The 18,056-nt window shown below is 37.9% G+C and overlaps 1 protein-coding gene and 1 non-coding gene across 2 annotated transcripts; one reads left to right on the top strand and one right to left on the bottom strand.

Moving 5' to 3' along the window:
• Positions 1 to 575: 575 nt before the first annotated feature.
• TRNAM-CAU lies at positions 576 to 660 on the top strand. Its single transcript is given in 2 exon segments — positions 576 to 613; positions 625 to 660. It is a non-coding gene; the product is annotated as a tRNA-Met (tRNA).
• Positions 661 to 4,328: 3,668 nt separating this feature from the next.
• LOC112173540 (auxin transporter-like protein 3) lies at positions 4,329 to 7,055 on the bottom strand. Its single transcript, XM_024311174.2, has 8 exons — positions 6,781 to 7,055; positions 6,481 to 6,666; positions 6,279 to 6,391; positions 5,973 to 6,156; positions 5,610 to 5,707; positions 5,311 to 5,518; positions 4,971 to 5,228; positions 4,329 to 4,748 (listed from the first exon to the last, which is right to left on the bottom strand). Exons 1-8 carry the CDS (start codon positions 6,940 to 6,942, stop codon positions 4,554 to 4,556), a joined length of 1,404 nt encoding a protein of 467 aa, XP_024166942.1. The 5' UTR covers positions 6,943 to 7,055; the 3' UTR covers positions 4,329 to 4,553.
• Between the last annotated feature and the right edge of the window lie 11,001 nt (positions 7,056 to 18,056).

Genomic DNA, 18,056 nt, shown 5'->3' with positions numbered 1-18,056 from the left:
GTGGCTTGATTTGATTTGTACCAACAAATTCAGTTTTGTTCTTTTATATTTTGATTGGCAAAAAAAACGTAATGGTAATAACTAATAATCATTTATGTTGACACTTCAATGTTCGAAAGTTACATTCTGAATAATTATTTAAACTGCGGACATAAATTTTTAATTAGAGAAGTTATGTGTAATGGTACAGTAACTTATCAACTGCAAATTCAAATGTTATAGCATTGATCACTTTATCAGTCTTCGGATTTGTTTTCACATGCTTGGATTCAAATCAAAATACACCTGAACAATAACTTTTCTACAGTAGATAGAAAAGAGTTATAGAAAATAAATGGAGCGCTAAGAGTAGATCTAGCAGCATGGGTCATGAAAAAATCCATGGCTGGTCAAAAATATCTTCCTTTTGCAGATGGGCACGTTCATATCAGGTGGAGATGCAGAAATAATGGAAACCATTCCCATGACAAGTCTGCATCTGGGAATGTTCTAAAAAGAAAAGTAGGACCCAGCTGAATTACTGTGATGACTTTTCTGCTAATATATACTTTATGGTTTGCAGTTAGCATCAACAGGGGGCGGTGGCGCAGTTGGCTAGCGCGTAGGTCTCATAGCTTCTGAGTTATCCTGAGGTCGAGAGTTCGAGCCTCTCTCGCCCCAACCAATTTTTTTTTTTTTTCACTTCCTAATTTTTTTTTTTTTTTTTGGGGTGGGGGGCGTCCACTTTCTTTGCTTTCATGGTTTTTCCATCCTCCACTTTAAACGATGTAAATGTAACGTCTTTTTTTCAGCTTCAGAGATATTTAGGCCATCAATCGGATCCCAAGGTCCCTTATTTTTTGCTCTATTTATTGGGTTATGGAACCCACCCTAGACCCATCCATATGAAATGGTTCCCAATTTTCTTCTTGGGTCACAATCCCATAAAATGTGCTTGTAGCTTACTCTCACGATCTCTATACTTTTGACTTAAAAAGAAAATCTTCAATTGAATTATTGGATTTGTCTGACCAATCAATTGCTATACGTTGCTTATATATATGTTTTTAGTTTTTTTTCTTCCGCATACAAAGCTTTCTCTTAGTTCAAAGATAGTCGGTAGCTGATGACAAGATATTCTCCTAAATCCTACGTAGTCGGCAACATATAATGATGATTATAAGAAGAGGTGATTAAACCATACGCTCAATTGTTCTTGGTATGCTTCAAATGCACTAGGGCCTATGACAAGATGGGCCAATAGATTCCTTCCTGTTAGAGCTCGCGTACAACACTTTCTCCAAGTTTAAAGATAGTTGGTAGCCGATGACAAGATATTTGACATTCACAAAAGTTAGTGTTCAATTTAATACTCTATCAATGTCGTAAGAATAAGTATGGATCGTTCTCAATAGGGGATTATGACCTTATTAATTTCTGAAAAATAAAACATTAGACAAAATTAAACAAAGAATATTCACAATATTTACGATTTACAAGTAAGGGAGATTTAAGATTTATTTTCTAATTATATACATGTGACACACCAAAACAAAGAATCAAGATAGAATTAAGTGAATGGAACGAAAATTAGATAGAGTTAACTAATATTAACAAATTATCAATTTCGAATCAAAATATGTCATAGCAAAAAATCGATCAAGAACAAAGATGAACTCATATATACAAAGTCATTTTTACTTCCCTTAATTAAATTAACTAAATGAACACATCATAGTTAGCTCTATTAAACATGCAATTACTAGTGATAGTCACTGACAAAAACACAATCAACGCATTAAGCACATTAGAAGTTTGATCAATTCAAGCCAAGAACACAAGTTAGAACGTTAATCAAACATGCAAGACTCATTGTCAATTTACCTAAGGAATTATAGATTTTCCACTTTAATTATTAAGACCTAGAACGCTAGCGTCTTAATATGAATTCAATTACATGCTCATCAATCAAAGTATGCGTCCAAAGATCAATTAACACATAAACGATGGGATTGAAGCTCGAAATTAACAATCATGATAGACACATTGAAATCACAATTTTCACTTTGAAAACCTAAAACCTAAAACATACTTCATAGTATTCGAAAACTACATATCTAATCAACACATCATTGACATAAGAAATCGTAATTCATAAAACCAAAACAGAAAACAAAATCACAATTCATATAAAACCCGAAAGTGTTTTACAAGACAAAACTGAAAACAAAAGAGAGTGTTCATGGTTACACTTTTGAAATCTTCAAGGACGCAAGAAGCTTCAAAGGTGGTGGAATGGAAGGTGGCTCACAGCAAGGATGCTTGAATGGAGAGGATGATGCTCACGGTCTTGTACTTTGGAACTTGATGAAATTGTCGGAATCTTTGAGAGGATGAAGGGGACGAATTGTGGTGTTTGACTATGAATTTTGTGGTGGTGAAAACGTCTCCACAATGTCTCCTATATATAATGCACGACAACCCTAGGGTATCAAGGTCGAAATATACTTCATGATGTCATTCAACTAATCAAAATATTTCTTGAGAAGTAGAGAACAATCTTGATTCTTCATGAATATCTTTTTGCAAAATTATCATCCATCTTCCCTTAATTTGGTCTTCATTCAACTCGTATGCAATTACGAAACCTAAATCAATATTTATTCTTTTTATTTTCTTTTCCAAAATTCATACGAAATCCAAAACTATCCCAAATTGGATATTGCCAAAATCTTCTAGATTATTCCTTTTAATTCTCACGGAAAAAATCAATAAGAATAGGATTAGGATTCCTCAAGACGTCATGGATGCTTCTAGAGACTCGTGCAAGTCACATACTTCAATCTTTGGGCCAAACTTCTCAATTGGACAATTTCAAAGCTCATCTTCAAGAGTGACACAACTTTTTCATCTTCAAGAACATTTATTCTTGAGTCATCTTCAAGCCACATCATCTCCTAGTCTTCTCAGGTCTCCTAGTAGATCAGGACTCCTAATGTGATCAGGTTTCCTAGTCCAACTGGGACTCTGTCATTTCTCATTTTCGAACATCATTTTTACGAGCTCACTCATAGTTAACTGAGATTCATTTTCCTAGTAGGACTGGGAAAACTTCATTTCTCCATTTCTTCTTATTTATGCTCAAATAACTCCTTGTCTTCCTTTTTAGACTCAAACTACCTAAAAACAAAAACTAAGTTAGAAATGATAATGTTAAGGAAATAACTAAACAAAATATAGAGAGAAATGCATCAAAATCGTAATACATATTAGTCTCATCAATATTCTCCTACATCCTACGTAGTCGGCAACATATAATGATGATTATAAGAAGAGGTGATTAAACCATACGCTCGATTGTTCTTGTTATGCGCACTAGGGCCTATGACAAATCCTTGATTTGGTTAGTCGTAACCTATCTTTGACCAACCTGTGATGATGGGCCAATATTTTCCTTCCGGTTAGAGCTCTCCCTCTCTCTCTCTCTCTCAATAATTTATGTTCGATTGGTGTAGTTGAGCCAAGGACTAGGCGACTCAAGTCTCAAACTGATTTGCCAAATCTTTGTCGTTTGAGGCATTGTACATATAGAACACATCAAATTAGGCAAAACGACTGGTTTTACACATCTAGTTGGGCATTGAAAAAGTGTCGAGATTGGGACCCTGAAAGCTTTGAATTTTGCAGGTACAAGATTTTATATAGACGATCACATCTTCTGCTCATCATGCACCAACATGCTAATGTGTCTCACGCAAAGTACCCTTCATGCCCCCATTTTCAAAAGTTAGGCCTTCCCACATGAGCCTTACAAGCTTTTTCACTCAATCAAATACAGCTACTGAGGTTGATTTTGGTGCTAAAATGATCTCGAAAGAACAGGTCCTGTGAAAAAGTGAACTCAAAGTAGGTACTTTTGCACATTGACATTGTGGCACATTTTAGTTTGGTCCATGGAATGACCTTATATATGGACCATTCTGAACTCTTTCACTATCAACTTCTAAGCGTGATATCTAAAGTTATGATAAGGAAGGTGTGATAGAACATTTAAATTGATATATCTTCTAATTGTACAGTAATTAAACGAGTAACTATTTTATGAGTTTTCCTTTTTGAAATATGTAGAGTTTGTTTACTCAATTGTCGTTGCTTTAATTTATTTGGAGTTTGTCCTCACACTTTGTCTTCACACATTTAAGAGAGAAAATGTGCGAACTTATAGATGAAAAAAATAAAATATTTAAAGTGTCTGAATTCATTAGCACCTTAGTTCCAATCGAAAAAAATAAAATATCGGAAAAGTCGCATTTTTTTTAAAAGAAGTCTAATTAACACACAACTGTAGGTCTGTATAAAGGTGGCCATGATAATTGCCATCACACCTTTTTTTCCGAAAACCCATCAACAAGAACATCTTACAAAGAAAAAGAAGCTACAAAAGGAAAAAAAAATACAAATCAAGTAATAAAAAAAAGAAAGGGTTACAAATGCCAATCTCTTTACACACACTTACATATGTATCTTTAAAATTGTTAAGAAAACTTTCTAAAAAGTAGGAGGAATCTCTCTCCTCAAGCTTTGTGGGGAGGGCATTGGTAGCACTTGGTGAATAGACCAAATGTATTAACCTGGTGTATAAAGTTGAGCATGCTTGCCCACCCTCCGAATCCAAATCCCACTATTGCCACCCACACCACCACAAAGATGTTCATGGTGTATGATCCTGCCCACCCTCCCAAGAATGATGGTGGTCTCTCCACAGCATTCTGCAATTTCGATCAAACATAACAATGAATCAGAACATATATATAGAATGAAGATATTCTCTTATTAGACAGTCTAATATGTTATGTTGTGAGACTATCAATATGTGTATTAATAATTAAATACAATTGTATTTGGATATATTTAATACATATTAGCCATCTAATTAACAACATAATATGTCAAGTATATGTTGTACTGATCCATGAATCAAAATGACCAACCTCTCGGGCTTGTGGAGAAGCAAAAGTGACCATGTGAGCTAAAGCAGGGATTATATAGACAGTAAAGCTGACAAGAAGAGATCCAACAGTTGAGTTGATGGGGCCAAAGAACGGGAATATGATTGCAAGGAACCAAATTGGGATCACCACTGGAAGTCTGGCAAGGGCCCTCTTTAACATGCTCTTGGTCTCATGAACCCTCAGGAATTTCTCCCACACAAAGTACAATGGAGTGCAAGCAAATCCAAATGTTATAAACTGCAGCACAAAACGAAATCAATATCATTTTCGGTCACTAACTAATCGATTTGAAATGATCAATTTCATTTGCTAATGTTACCTGGTGAATAAGCATGAGAACAACAGCAGTGTCTCTAAATCTGGTCCTCGGAAGCAAAGCGAGAGCGTTCGAATGAGTCAAGAGGGCGTCTCCAAAAGCCCAGTACACAGCAGAAGCTGATGGTAAAGTTAAGGTCAGCACATAAAGTGTTGCCATCAAGTATATCATCTTGAATTTCTGTGGCTTCCACATTGCATGCATAATCTCCCTGCAGTTATTAACAAACAAGTTAGCTAGTTAACTAGTTCATGTTAACCTGAAATCGGCATACATAAATGGGAATTATTGCAATTACTCACACTGTAACAGCATGTCCACCAAAAGTGTAGAGAATGTTGGTAGCTCCAGTGAAGTAGAGAACCATCGTGGTTGGACCTGAGTGCTTCACTCCTTCAACCTAATTATAACACATAGAAAGGATGGTCAATTATTATTATGTAATTAAATTGATAATAAATATGCAAAAAGTCATACTGTCAGACAATTAGCATGCCATGTTTTTTTTTTTTTTTCACACAAGTTGCACAATATAACATGTAAGACTATTCAACGAGAGAATATTTCACTTGTATAAAGATGTCTGATAGAAATTTATTACTGTAACATTGATGGATTTTTGTTGTTGATCTTGACATTCAATATGATTGAATTATGTAATTTACCTGTCCATGGATAAGGGAAGCAATGGTGAGGTACCATGCAGTATAAGTAGTCATAATAAGACCCAAGAATGACCAGATTCTGTAATTATGAAATGAAGGGATGAAGACAGTTGTAGCACAGCAAGCTCCAAAGATATACGTCCAAGTTCTCTTGTCGAGGTTGTCGTTTATGTAGTAGATGTTACTGGCATCAAAACAAATTCATGAGACAAACAAATTAATCCATCTAATTCTTTTACTACTTAGCTGATTAATGTCTCAAAATTTAGAGTCGGAAAACATAACATTAATTCGAGACTTATTTACCTTGCACAGGCGATTAACTGAATGACAGATCCGAACAGAAGAAAAGTACAGTTGAAAAAGAGGCCTAAATTTCTCCAGTGCTTTCCCAGAAGTCCATCAAGAACTTCAAACCACTGCAAAATTACAATCATAATCATCAATCAGTGCTAGAAGAAATTAAAACCCTGAAAATTTCAGACTAGTGCAAGGTTCATATGCATACCTGAATTACGTGGTTTCTGAAATCGACCTTTTCTCTCTCCTTTCTAGTTCTGTACTCAACATACAGTAGACTGATAAGGTAAGCAGTCCAGCTTCCCATCAACCCATAAAAAAGCTGAAATAGAATCCCAGACAACAAACCCAGTTGTGAAAATGAGTATGGCAGTGTCAAAAGCACTTGTGCAACCTGCATTAGTTAGTTCCATCAAAACCAAAGAAAGGTTTGTAAGCTACACGTTCTCAAACATCATGTATTAAAGAAGAAAAGAAACAATGTTAGAAATTTTGGTGATGTATGAACCTGGTTAGAAGCACAGCTAAACCATGCATCATAGGCGGAGCCGCCGTGCCAGAAAAACGTCGATAGCTTGCTCTTAGCAGAAGCCTTGGAATCACTACCATCTTCCCTTTCCATCTCTAAGTAGCTTCCGGCGATAATGGTCTCGACCTTCTCGGAAGCCATTGTTATAGAGCTCTTAGTGGTGTGGGAGGGAAGCAATGGATGAGTGTATGAGTTGTCTATAAATAGATAGAGGAAGTGCTTCTTTCTTCCCACTCTTTTACTCACTAATTAATTAAGCTAAGACACATAGCTTGCCCCTTTGCTTTTTGTAGATGTAATTTCATGAGCAATAATTGAGAAACCCAAGTTGAGACCTAGCTAGATATATAAATACATCAACATTTGAGCCTTTACTTGGTACTCACCAAGAGCCAAAAAACTAGACTAATTCTAAGCTAGTAATAATTGGATTAAAAGCAGAATAATTGTTAGGACATTTGTGATGGAGATACACTAATCGTGTTTTTATTAAAACTTTGATTCAAAATTTAACAAATTAAATATAGATTTAGAGAGTTAGTGAAGGCAATCGCTCTAACTCAACATTTTATCGTATAATAATATTTTTAAAAAAATTATTAAAGCTTAAATTTTTGTAGTGCTACAACTTCTCTACAGCTTGGATTTCATTGGTGGGTGATATATTGTAACGTATATATCTCACTTTCCTTCCTAATTTCTTTAGGTGCTTTTATTTGTTCTTAATTTGTTATTTGGGCATGGAAAAGCTGTTGATGGGCCAGGCCTAGCATGCATTGCACGAGCGGGATGGCCCATTTTGTGTATGGTGTAATAGTGATGGATGATAAATCCGTATAGTGAAAAGTGGGGATTAAAGTTGAAAGAGAGCCTAAGATGGAGGGAATGATTGCTTTGAGGTGGGCTTTGGTGCTAAACATGATTAGTACCACACGTGTGCCAACTGGCTTTACAAAAATAAAAGGGATCTAAAAAACCCCTTTTTCTCTTTTTTGAAAAAAAGGCCAGGTCTTTAGGGTTCTTGGGGGCCATTGATCACCTTCTAAATTATGACCTTAATAAATAAAAGATGTGCTTTTAAGCTAGTACTTTTCTAAAATCTCAAGTTTGGTGTTAGGTAACTTCCCACCGATTCTCACGTACACAAGGTTATTAGTTTTATGAGACAAAGAGGTTGAATCAAAATGACTCGTTTATCATGCATGTAATACAGAGATAAACGATAAAACCACACTAAAACACGTCCTAAGCTTTAACCAACAATTAATCTCAATATTTTTTAAAGGGTCCTTGACCCAAAGCCCCAAAATAAGATAAAATTATCCCACTTACCCCAACAACACATTTTTATTCTCAACCACCCAATTTAATTTAAAAAGACAATTTTACCCTCAGCTAAATTAATAAACTACACTATATGGCATCGAGCTCTCTCTCCTCTCCCTTATCTCTCTCCTCCGATCTGACTCTCTCTCTCTCTCTCTCTCACAGAGCCGTGAAGGTGCAGCCGGCGATGGTCGTGCAGCCCAGAAGCCGACTCTCGTGCAGCCCGTGGCGAGTTTATGCAGCGAGCTCGGAGTTCCTTTACATCACCTTGGTGCCCGGCTGCCCGCCGATGAACCTCGTTGTCGTCGCCGCAGTAGTTTCCGATCAGATTGGGGAGCAGATCCTTCATTCTCTCTCTCTCCCTCTCTCTCTCTCTCATATCAGATTGGGGAGCAGTACCACCGTCATCATCTTCTCTCTCCTCCCTCGGCTCCGTCGTCTTCTTCGTCGTCGTGGGTGGCTTCGCTGAAGTCGATGATGGCCGCAAAGCCGCACGCTAGGTAGGGGAAGGATGAGGTGAATCTGTCTCCGTTTGGTTTTTTTTTTTTTTTTTTGGCTTGCTTCGTTTTCGAAATAGTTCAGTGGCTCGTTGCGTTGCTTCAATTATGCAGGCGTCGCTTAATTGATTAATTCATAACAAAGTTCACTGCTCGAATTGCTATACGGTTGCTGAAAGAATCAAGCTCGTACGTGGGTTATAGAATTCCATGTGATATGTTGGTTCAAGTCATATTTGACTTATTATTATGAGAAATGTTTTTGGCATTGTTCCTTTGGGATGGTATGCAGTTTGTCAATTTATCGTTGCGCCTTTCTGTTCAACAATTCATAATCAAAAAGTTCTACACAAACTACTTTGCTTTTGGGATGGTACTAAAATTGCTGCAAGCGGTCTATTGCTTTTGGGGGGCAATAGACGTCTATTGGGGGGCAATACATGGCTGATAGTCGTCTATTGGGAGGGCAATACATGGTTAATAGACGTCTATTGGGGGGCAATATATGGTTGATAGACGTCTATTGCCCCTTTATTGGGGGGCAATAGACGTCTATTGGGGGCAATACATGGCTGATAGTCGTCTATTGGGGGGCAATACATGGCTGATAGTCGTCTATTGGGAGGGCAATACATGGTTAATAGACGTCTATTGGGGGGCAATACATGGTTGATAGACGTCTATTGCCCCTTTATTGGGGGGCAATAGACGTCTATTGGGGGCAATACATGGCTGATAGTCGTCTATTGGGGGGCAATACATGGCTGATAGTCGTCTATTGGGAGGGCAATACATGGTTAATAGACGTCTATTGGGAGGCAATACATGGTTGATAGTCGTCTATTGCCCCTTTATTGGGGGGCAATAGACGTCTATTGGGGGGCAATACATGGCTGATAGTCGTCTATTGGGGGCCAATAGACGTCTATTAGGGGGCGATAGACTATTGGGGCAATAGACGTCTATTGGCCCCCAATAGACGTCTATTGGGGGGCAATAGACGTCTATTGCCCCTCTATTAGGTGACCGAAATCCGGCGACCGGTGACCGGATTCCGGCGAAAGTTGGCCGGAATCCGGCGAACGTTGGCCGGAATCCGGAGGCCGGTGACCGGATTCCGGCGGCCGGTGACCGGATTCCGGCGGCCGGTGACGGGCTCCGGCGAAGTCTCCCATGGTTTCTCTCTCTTCTATTTTTTCTCTCTCTCTCTAAGTAACAAAGGGGTGAGGGTAAAATGGTATTAAAAAAAAATTAAAAACAAAAAAAAAGGTATTAGGGAAGACTCCCTTAGAGTGTATTGGGTAAGAGAGAATTAAAAAAACTTAATAGGGTAAGTGGGAAAAAAATCCCTAGAAATGGGGTAAATGGACAAAATCCCTTTTTTAAAATCTTCCACGATCCCTTTGTTATTAAAAAAAAAAAAAAAAATCCGATCACTGGAGAAAATAATTATTTGGTCTTTTTTTGTCCTTAATTGTTTGGCCATTTATATATCAATGAATGAGCACATATTTAAGTCTAACAGAAGTTTGATTTATTGACTAATGGTTGCCAAGCTATCACGGTGTGGTGACTGGTGAGGAGGATGATCAGGAAGTGGCAACCAATCACTTTTCCCATTTGGCCCAATGTTATCTTGGATGAGATTTGTATTAGATAACTGTTGGAAGCTTTATGCCTACTCTTGGACTCATTTTTTCTAGATCATATGACAGTTACCAACCAGAAACTCAGATAATTGTACTCTTATCACTTCTTAAGTCACTTGCGAGCGAGAGATTTTCATTTATTTTTTTCGCCGTGAGGATAAAATGAAGAAAATTACATACTAATGGAAAAGAAACATTGAAGTACTACATTTTGTGATGGCGAACAGAGAAGCGCAATTACCTCCGTTTGCTTTAGAGCATATGTCGATAATTGCAAGATGCAATAATTAAGAAAAGGTGTTCCTCCAAATCTTGTGTGAAAGGAAAAAAGAAAGCGAGCACATTGGTGATGAAAGATAGTAATAATAATGAACAAATGGTATGGCATGGCATGGTCAAAATGGGATAATTGTAGCTCAATTTGGATGTTGATGAATCATAACCTAATTGTTACAGATGGATGGGTAGATCTACAAGTTTAAAGTCTAACCCCACCCTACATATGCAACTTTAAGGATGATATACACACCAGGGTGACTAAAAGTTTGGGACCAAGGAGCTTCCAACAGATCAAAAAAGGGAGTTTGATCCTCACTTTTTTTGACTTGATTCATAGGTTAGGCATGTATCATTATCTCATTTAGGATTCGTTTGGACGGCTGGAAAATGTATGTCCCTTAAGGATTGATGGGGTAAGCCCGAAAAGGAAGAGAACGAGATAGGAAAATGAACACAAGCAAAGTTTCTTAGCCGGATTGTTTAAAGTCGAATTAAACGAACTTTTTTTGGGTTGAATGTAACGAACTTAAATCATGTCTAAGTTTTGTTGAAGATCAACTAAACTTTGTTTTTGAAGTAAGCAATTAACAACCTAATGCATTTTGAAACAATAGGAAATATCAAGCTTTGAATGCCTTTTTGGGATTTCGAATTTTAGAACACGTAACAACTACCACCACCACAATGACAATTTTGGAACTCCTCTAACTTGTGGGCAAACCAAAGCCTTAACCACAAAGATGAAGCAAAAACCGGTTCCCTCGAATATTTAAGATATTCACCTTCATTCAAGTCAAAACATTGAGGTGATACACTAAATACCGTAGTATCATTTGTTTATTGGAGTATTGGACTACTAATTTAAAATGGGTTTGGGAGTTGTTGCTGATGAAAAATTTTGATAGGATTTTGATTCACCAATAAATACGAACGGGAGCGAAAGTTGAAAAGGAAAAATCGAGAAACTTTATTTTAACTGTTGACTTGACCTTTGACCGTTGACTTTTGATTTTGACCGGAGCTTGAAGAGAAGGAGGGTACATGTAAAAACTCTCTGATGCCTAAGTCAGTATTTTCCTTACTCAAGTGTAGTAAACAAGTTGGAGATCTGCTGTCTTATATGGCTGTCAAACCCTTTATTTATAGGTATCTTCTTGGGCTGCAAGTAAACTTGCACAACAAGTAGTGCGTTACTTGGGCCCAAGTAAACTTGAGCAACAAGTACCCCGTGACTTGGGCAAGGCGGCAAGTCTCGAACTAGTGACTAGTACCGTACTTATAACTGCAATCATTCCTGCACTTATGGCTGAAATCATTACCGCATTGTTACCTTCAAACTATCATCATGTAATAGTGATCGCTTAGGTCTTCCACATTATCATTTTCGCTAGTTTCTTTCTTGTTTGTTTGTTTGTTATTACTGACTAGGGAGTTATTAGCTTAGTCCCCCTCTCTTTATATCTCTTTTATTTTTGTTTTTTAAATAAATTTTGATGCGATAAGGAGGTTCATTGCCTCTCTTATCCCTTTGTTGAGCCAAAAAAGAAAACAAGAAAAAAAAACTCTGTTTCATCTAAGGAAAAATCATTGACTAGCATTCCATTCGCCAATCACACAATTGTGGTACCAAAAGAAATTCACTTCATAGCAAACAAATAGGAGCACCTTCTTATCCATAAGCCTCTTAAAATACGCCAATCCATTTAAGATAGTATCCAACTCCCTTAGGAGTCATGATCCGAATAGATTGGCACTTGAACACCATAGATAAAGCCAAAATGCCCAAGCAGATCCAAATTCACCAAGTAAAAACTAATAAGTGAGAGTGGCAAGGCATCCTCCTTGACAGCCTATGAAATAGGCCTAAACAGACCAAACTCAAATTCAGGCTCAACCCCAAGCCTAGGAAACCACCCTTAACAACACCACCGCCACCCCGATATCCATCGATGTTGCCACCGACGCTAAAAGTATCTCTGGCCACTGGCTTCTCCAATAGGTCATAGTTTGCAAGTATCAACCGCCTCTCCTCTACAATCAAGTGCCGATCAGATCAACACCAATGCCTGATTATGCTACTCCAAGGCTCAGTCCAAGCAAACAACAATATGCAGCCAGCCTGAATCAGGGAGATCAGAGACGAAGACCCCGTGACAGATTATCAACGCCAAGCCTACTACCTCCAACTCCCACCGCCAACACCATGACAATACCTGCCCCGGATTTCACCATGAAATCCAAGGTAGCTCTGTGGGGCCCACTATAGAAGAAATTTTACCAAAAATTTGGCGGAACTTCTCCAAAAAGTAGACTACCCATACCTGTGATAAAACAACTGAAACATTTCTAATAGCCAACACTATCTCCTCAACAGTTCAACTTCCACAATTGATATAAAGTAAACTAACTTCTAATCTAAATAACAATTTATGTCGGTAATCAGAGCAATCTAGACAATGAATTAAAATAAGGTACAAGTATGTTAAACACTCAACCTACAGGAAGTCGGAAGCGGTGAATACTATGCCTTAATGCCTACGCACGCTCGATCTCAACCTATAAACAGACTGGGCACGTAAAACCGAAAAGTCCAAGGAAAAGCATTGAAAAACTGTTAGAGTGAATGGACAAAAAATAAGTATTTCTAATTAAGGTAAAACAACTTATTTAATGCTTTCTCAATTTATTCTCTTAAAAACCAAGCATGCAGTAAAAAATCGAGAAATAACTTTCAAATGCTAACTGAAACGAGCATCTAAAAAATAGTGCAAATCTCATGAAAAATGCACTTAATCCTCCTTTGTACTGAAAACCCAAATATACTGATAGTTCAAATCGTATTGTAACATCTCAAAATCATTTCAAATATCTCGGAAATCTCAATAAAGATACTCATAATGTAAAATAGGCAATGACTAAGGGGAACTGTCGACTAGTCATCTCATGCCACCTGGAGGGGACTGCCGACCAGGGACGCATCAGAGGGTACTGCCAACCGAAAAATGATGTGATGATTAGAGGGTACTGCCGACTAACTATAGATAGTTAAAGGGTACTGCCGACTAACTATCTCATGTCATCTGGAGGGGACTGCCGACCAGATGACTCATCGGATGGTACTGGCGACAAGAATAATATTCTGGAGAGTACTGCCGACCAAAATATTACCTGGCGGGTACTGCCGACCAAGTAATGCATGCATGCGCTAACATAATTACCTCCTCAAATATACTGAACTCAATAATTCATAAATACTTAACTCATGAAATCTCGATAACTCAAATATTCGAAATCAATAATTCTCATAATATTTTCTTAATCAACCATTTTTCGAAAATCATTCCTCAATAACTTAATAGCTCATACTTTAAATAGCTCGATAATTAATAAAAGTTTTCAGAAAATAAAATTAATATTAATCTCGTAAATCATAAATAAATCTCGTAATAAAATAAAGGGAAAAAGTCAGGAATGGTCACTGAGTTTTGACATATTCAACACTTAACTCACTGTATTTTCAACAATATCACATAACTCACTCAATTTTGAAACCGTCTATCACATAACTCACTACCGTCTACATGGTCATATTTTAAAGGGTATTTTCGTCTCTTCACTATCTTAAACCTTTATCTTATTTTTTTCTTTAAACATTTTTTTCTTCTTCCCTCTCTCTCCTCCCACCTTTTCTCTCTCTTAAACTCCTTCACTTTCTCTCTCTAAAACTCATCCTCACTCTCCGGAAGGTTCTACACCTCCCACTCCTCCTCCACTTCCAGCTTCTCCACCCCCTCCGCCAGCGGTTTCTTCACACACGTCGCCTCTCCCCCGCACGTGAGCCTCGCCAGATCCTCCCCGTCGGCTCAGTCCGTCTGGCTCTCTCTCTCCACGACCGCCCTACCTCCCCCAGCCGCTCCATCTCCGTCTCGCCCCACACCCACAACAATACTTGTCTAATGAATCTGTTGTAATTTGGTGGACAGCAACCAAACCCAGAAAGCATGAATAAGGGAGGGGGGAAAAAAGAAAGAAGAAGATCTGAGGACACAACACCCAAAGGAAGGAAGAAAAAAAAAAAAAAACAAACAAACAGTGATTTAAAGGAAAATTAACCCAAAAAAAAAAAACTGAGAACACAACACCCAAACAGTGATTTAACGGATAATAAACGCTGTTAGACGATAGTGAGTTATGTGATAGACGGTTTCAAAATTGAGTGAGTTATATGATATTGTTGAAAATACAGTGAGTTAAGTGTCGAATATGTCAAAACTCAGTGACCATTCTTGATATTTTCCCTAAAATAAATGCTCAAAAGTAGTACTGTATGCATAATTTATTTTAAAATCAAATGTCTGCTCACAGTGAAATGGCTAATTCCAACGTCGGGCTCCATTCATCCTTCTACGATCCTTTTTAAGTCTAAACATTTGTCCAACTCCACGTATTCCCTTTTGGATCCACATCGTCATCTCCCATTTCAAAACAAATTCCTTATTACCAAATCCACCAGGTTGCTCCAAATTCATCTCTTCTAACTCTAAACCTCCAGACTCCTTCTTCAATATCAATCGTACTGAACCCGACGACTTCCGGACGGTATAAGTAAACTGGTGGTGACGCTCACGGCGGCATCCACAGTGACTCGGCAATGGTCGAAAATGGAGGTCGGAACAAGGGGTTTTGATGAATGGTAAGTAGCAGTTCTGTTTATGGTGGTGGTGTGGTTCAATTTGGACGAAAGATTGGAGATTGAAGAGTTAGAGAGCTTCCAGCTCCCGCAACAGCCTGTACGGGGTCGTCCAGCTTTGAGTTTGCAGTAGGGCTTCTCGGTTTGATATCCGGCTTCCATTAAGCTTGCTGGTGGCGGCGGTGTGTTAAAAAGATGGTCGAAGATCAACGGTGGTGGAGGAGTAGCAGCGTCAGAACTTGAGGCAGCGCGGGCGGACTCTAACAGTAATGCATGGTGGCGATTCCAGTTGGGCTTGATCGGATTTGGATATAGGGTTGATTAATGGTGGCAGTGTAAACTGGTGATGGCCGGAAATGGTGTTTCCGACGATGGCAGAGACAGAAGGTGAGAGAGAGAAGAGAGAGAGGGGAAAGGGTCGTGCGGCCGAAAGAGAGAAGAGAAAAAATGAGGGGCTGCTATGGTTATTTTCTCTAAATACCAAACATTTTGAAAGTCAATTTTGCCCATTACAAATTTCTGAAAACTTCGATATAGAAATAAACTTCCGTAGACCGTAATTTATTCATACCAATTCCGAATTAAGCATGTCATGTGTCCACGAACTCAGTGTAATGTGCTCTACGACTTTCCTCAAGGAAGTTTTCTCACAAACTGACCCGAATAAAAAGTCAACTTTTGGTCTTCTAAATTATCTAAACGAAGGTAAAAGTAAAATTCTTAATCATTTACCGTCCAAATAACTGAGAGATAGGTAAGTTTAGGTACAGGGCATAACAATCCCCCCACTTTATAAAAATTTCATCCCCGAAATTTTAAACTGTCGAAGTAGAGGTGAGACGCACACACCAACCGAAGTACAACATTCACGAAGAAGATATCACGTCGATCATATAAAAATGGTGATGATAATGCATGGAAATGGATGTGCAAGTCCACTCAAGTCAAAAGGAAGTTTTGTTCTTTAGCTATACCAAAAGTTGGTCAACTAGAATGGATGACTAACATTTAAAAATAAAGCTCTCTCATGCTGCAACATGGTCTAAAATTTGGCTAGAGTCCCACAGCATCCTGCTGAACTCGACCGTCTTAAGAGTTAGATCGACTTTCAATCGTCACTGAAAATTCTTATCGAATGAAGAAGAAAATCGTAAAAGTCTCTTGCTCGAAACAGCTTGTAAATGCTTCGAATAAGTGCCCAGAAAACATATGGTAAAAATTCGAGATTATAAGGCTCAAGATTAGATTGAAGTCGGTTACGTAAGCGCAAGACATCTTGAATACTGCATAAAAGGAAAATCGACTTGTAAATCAAGAAAGGAGATATTGAAGCAACGAAGTAATATGGATTGGGGCTTTTCTTATCTAGTGAAACTTGGTCCTTTTTTGGGAATTGGGTGACTTAGTCATACATTAATTTTTTTTTAAAGGAATATTCATACATTAAATTAAGTCTTACAAGACGAAATGTCCATCGGTTATGTCATCATATGTTGTTCCCAAATCTTCCTTGTACATTATATTATGCATGTGCCTTAATTAGTCACATATTTAAAATACCCGCTTTATATTTATTTGCCGCCCTATATTTATTCACGCGCCCCATAATTTTCACAAGCTCCATATTCAGTCATGCACGTTGTACATATTTATAGTGAAGATATTATAACTAGAAACATTGCGCGGGCAAAGGAGCTGATCATTAGATGTCTATAACTATTTACTTCATCTTCTTCTTCCTCTATTCCTTACTATAAGGATGGCGAACTTGAAAACTACTATTGGTCAGTTGGTCACTAGATTTTTGTTTTTTTTTGCCAATGATCGATCTCTAATTTTAACCGTACTATTGCCTTCAAATGCTTTGATAAAGACAAAAAAGATCGCTTGAGTTCAAATTATTGAAGAACTTATATGCTTGTTATTGCAAAATCGACAACAAATATGCGAAAAAAATCTGACTATATTAATGAACTTCAGTTGTACATAAATAAACTACATGGTCTTCTCATCGGACTTACAAACTACGGTCTCTACAGAATCATAGTCTTTGAAGTACAAAGCAACTGTTGTTTTTACATCATAAAATAAGCAAATACATCTGAAAATGAAAAAAAAAATATTGTTCTAGACTACATTGGAAAATAAGAAATTATATTTGAAATTAAAAAAGAAATACATATTACATCGGAGAATAAATCTAACAAAAAAACCAACAATAAGTGAAATACATAATTAAACAATATTAAACCACATCAGTGACTACGTGAAAAAACCCTAGGTGAGTTTTTCTCTCAACCTAGTCTTCAACGACGCTCTAGCCTCCTTCCTTAGTTTCCTGCTATCGCTCTCTTCTCGACTTCTCTCCATCCAATGGCTTCCATTGATGCTGTCACAGCAAGCTTCGCTGCTTCCATTACCCTCGCTGAAGGAGGCAGCGCTCCTGACCTAGGAAAGATTGGTGGTGGCCTCATTCGTAGGTCCTTCCAACCTTTTCTGATTGGAAAACCTCTGACCCGCAAGCTGGTTGATTCTAAGACAGAATTTAGGGTTCAGCAACAAGCTGGGGATTTATTCTTGCTCTTCTTTGAATCAGTGCGTAATCGCAACAAGGTACTCCGAGGTGGAGGTTGGTGTTTTGATCGAGCTCTGGTTTGCTTTGAAGAGCATGACGGCGTCAAACCCCTTTATGAAGATCTTGTAGCTATTGGTGCCATTTCTAGCTTAGAGACAAGGGAAAAGGAAAGTTTTAAACTTTCCTGGTCTTCTTGCCTAATACTAGAAGTATGGTCTTCTACTACTTTCATCTTAGTT

The sequence above is a fragment of the Rosa chinensis genome, chromosome 6 (assembly GCF_002994745.2).
Source record: "Rosa chinensis cultivar Old Blush chromosome 6, RchiOBHm-V2, whole genome shotgun sequence".
Taxonomy (NCBI): domain Eukaryota; kingdom Viridiplantae; phylum Streptophyta; class Magnoliopsida; order Rosales; family Rosaceae; genus Rosa; species Rosa chinensis.
The sequence above is the reverse complement of the archived record's forward strand: the minus strand, read 5'-3'. Positions and strand labels throughout refer to the sequence as shown.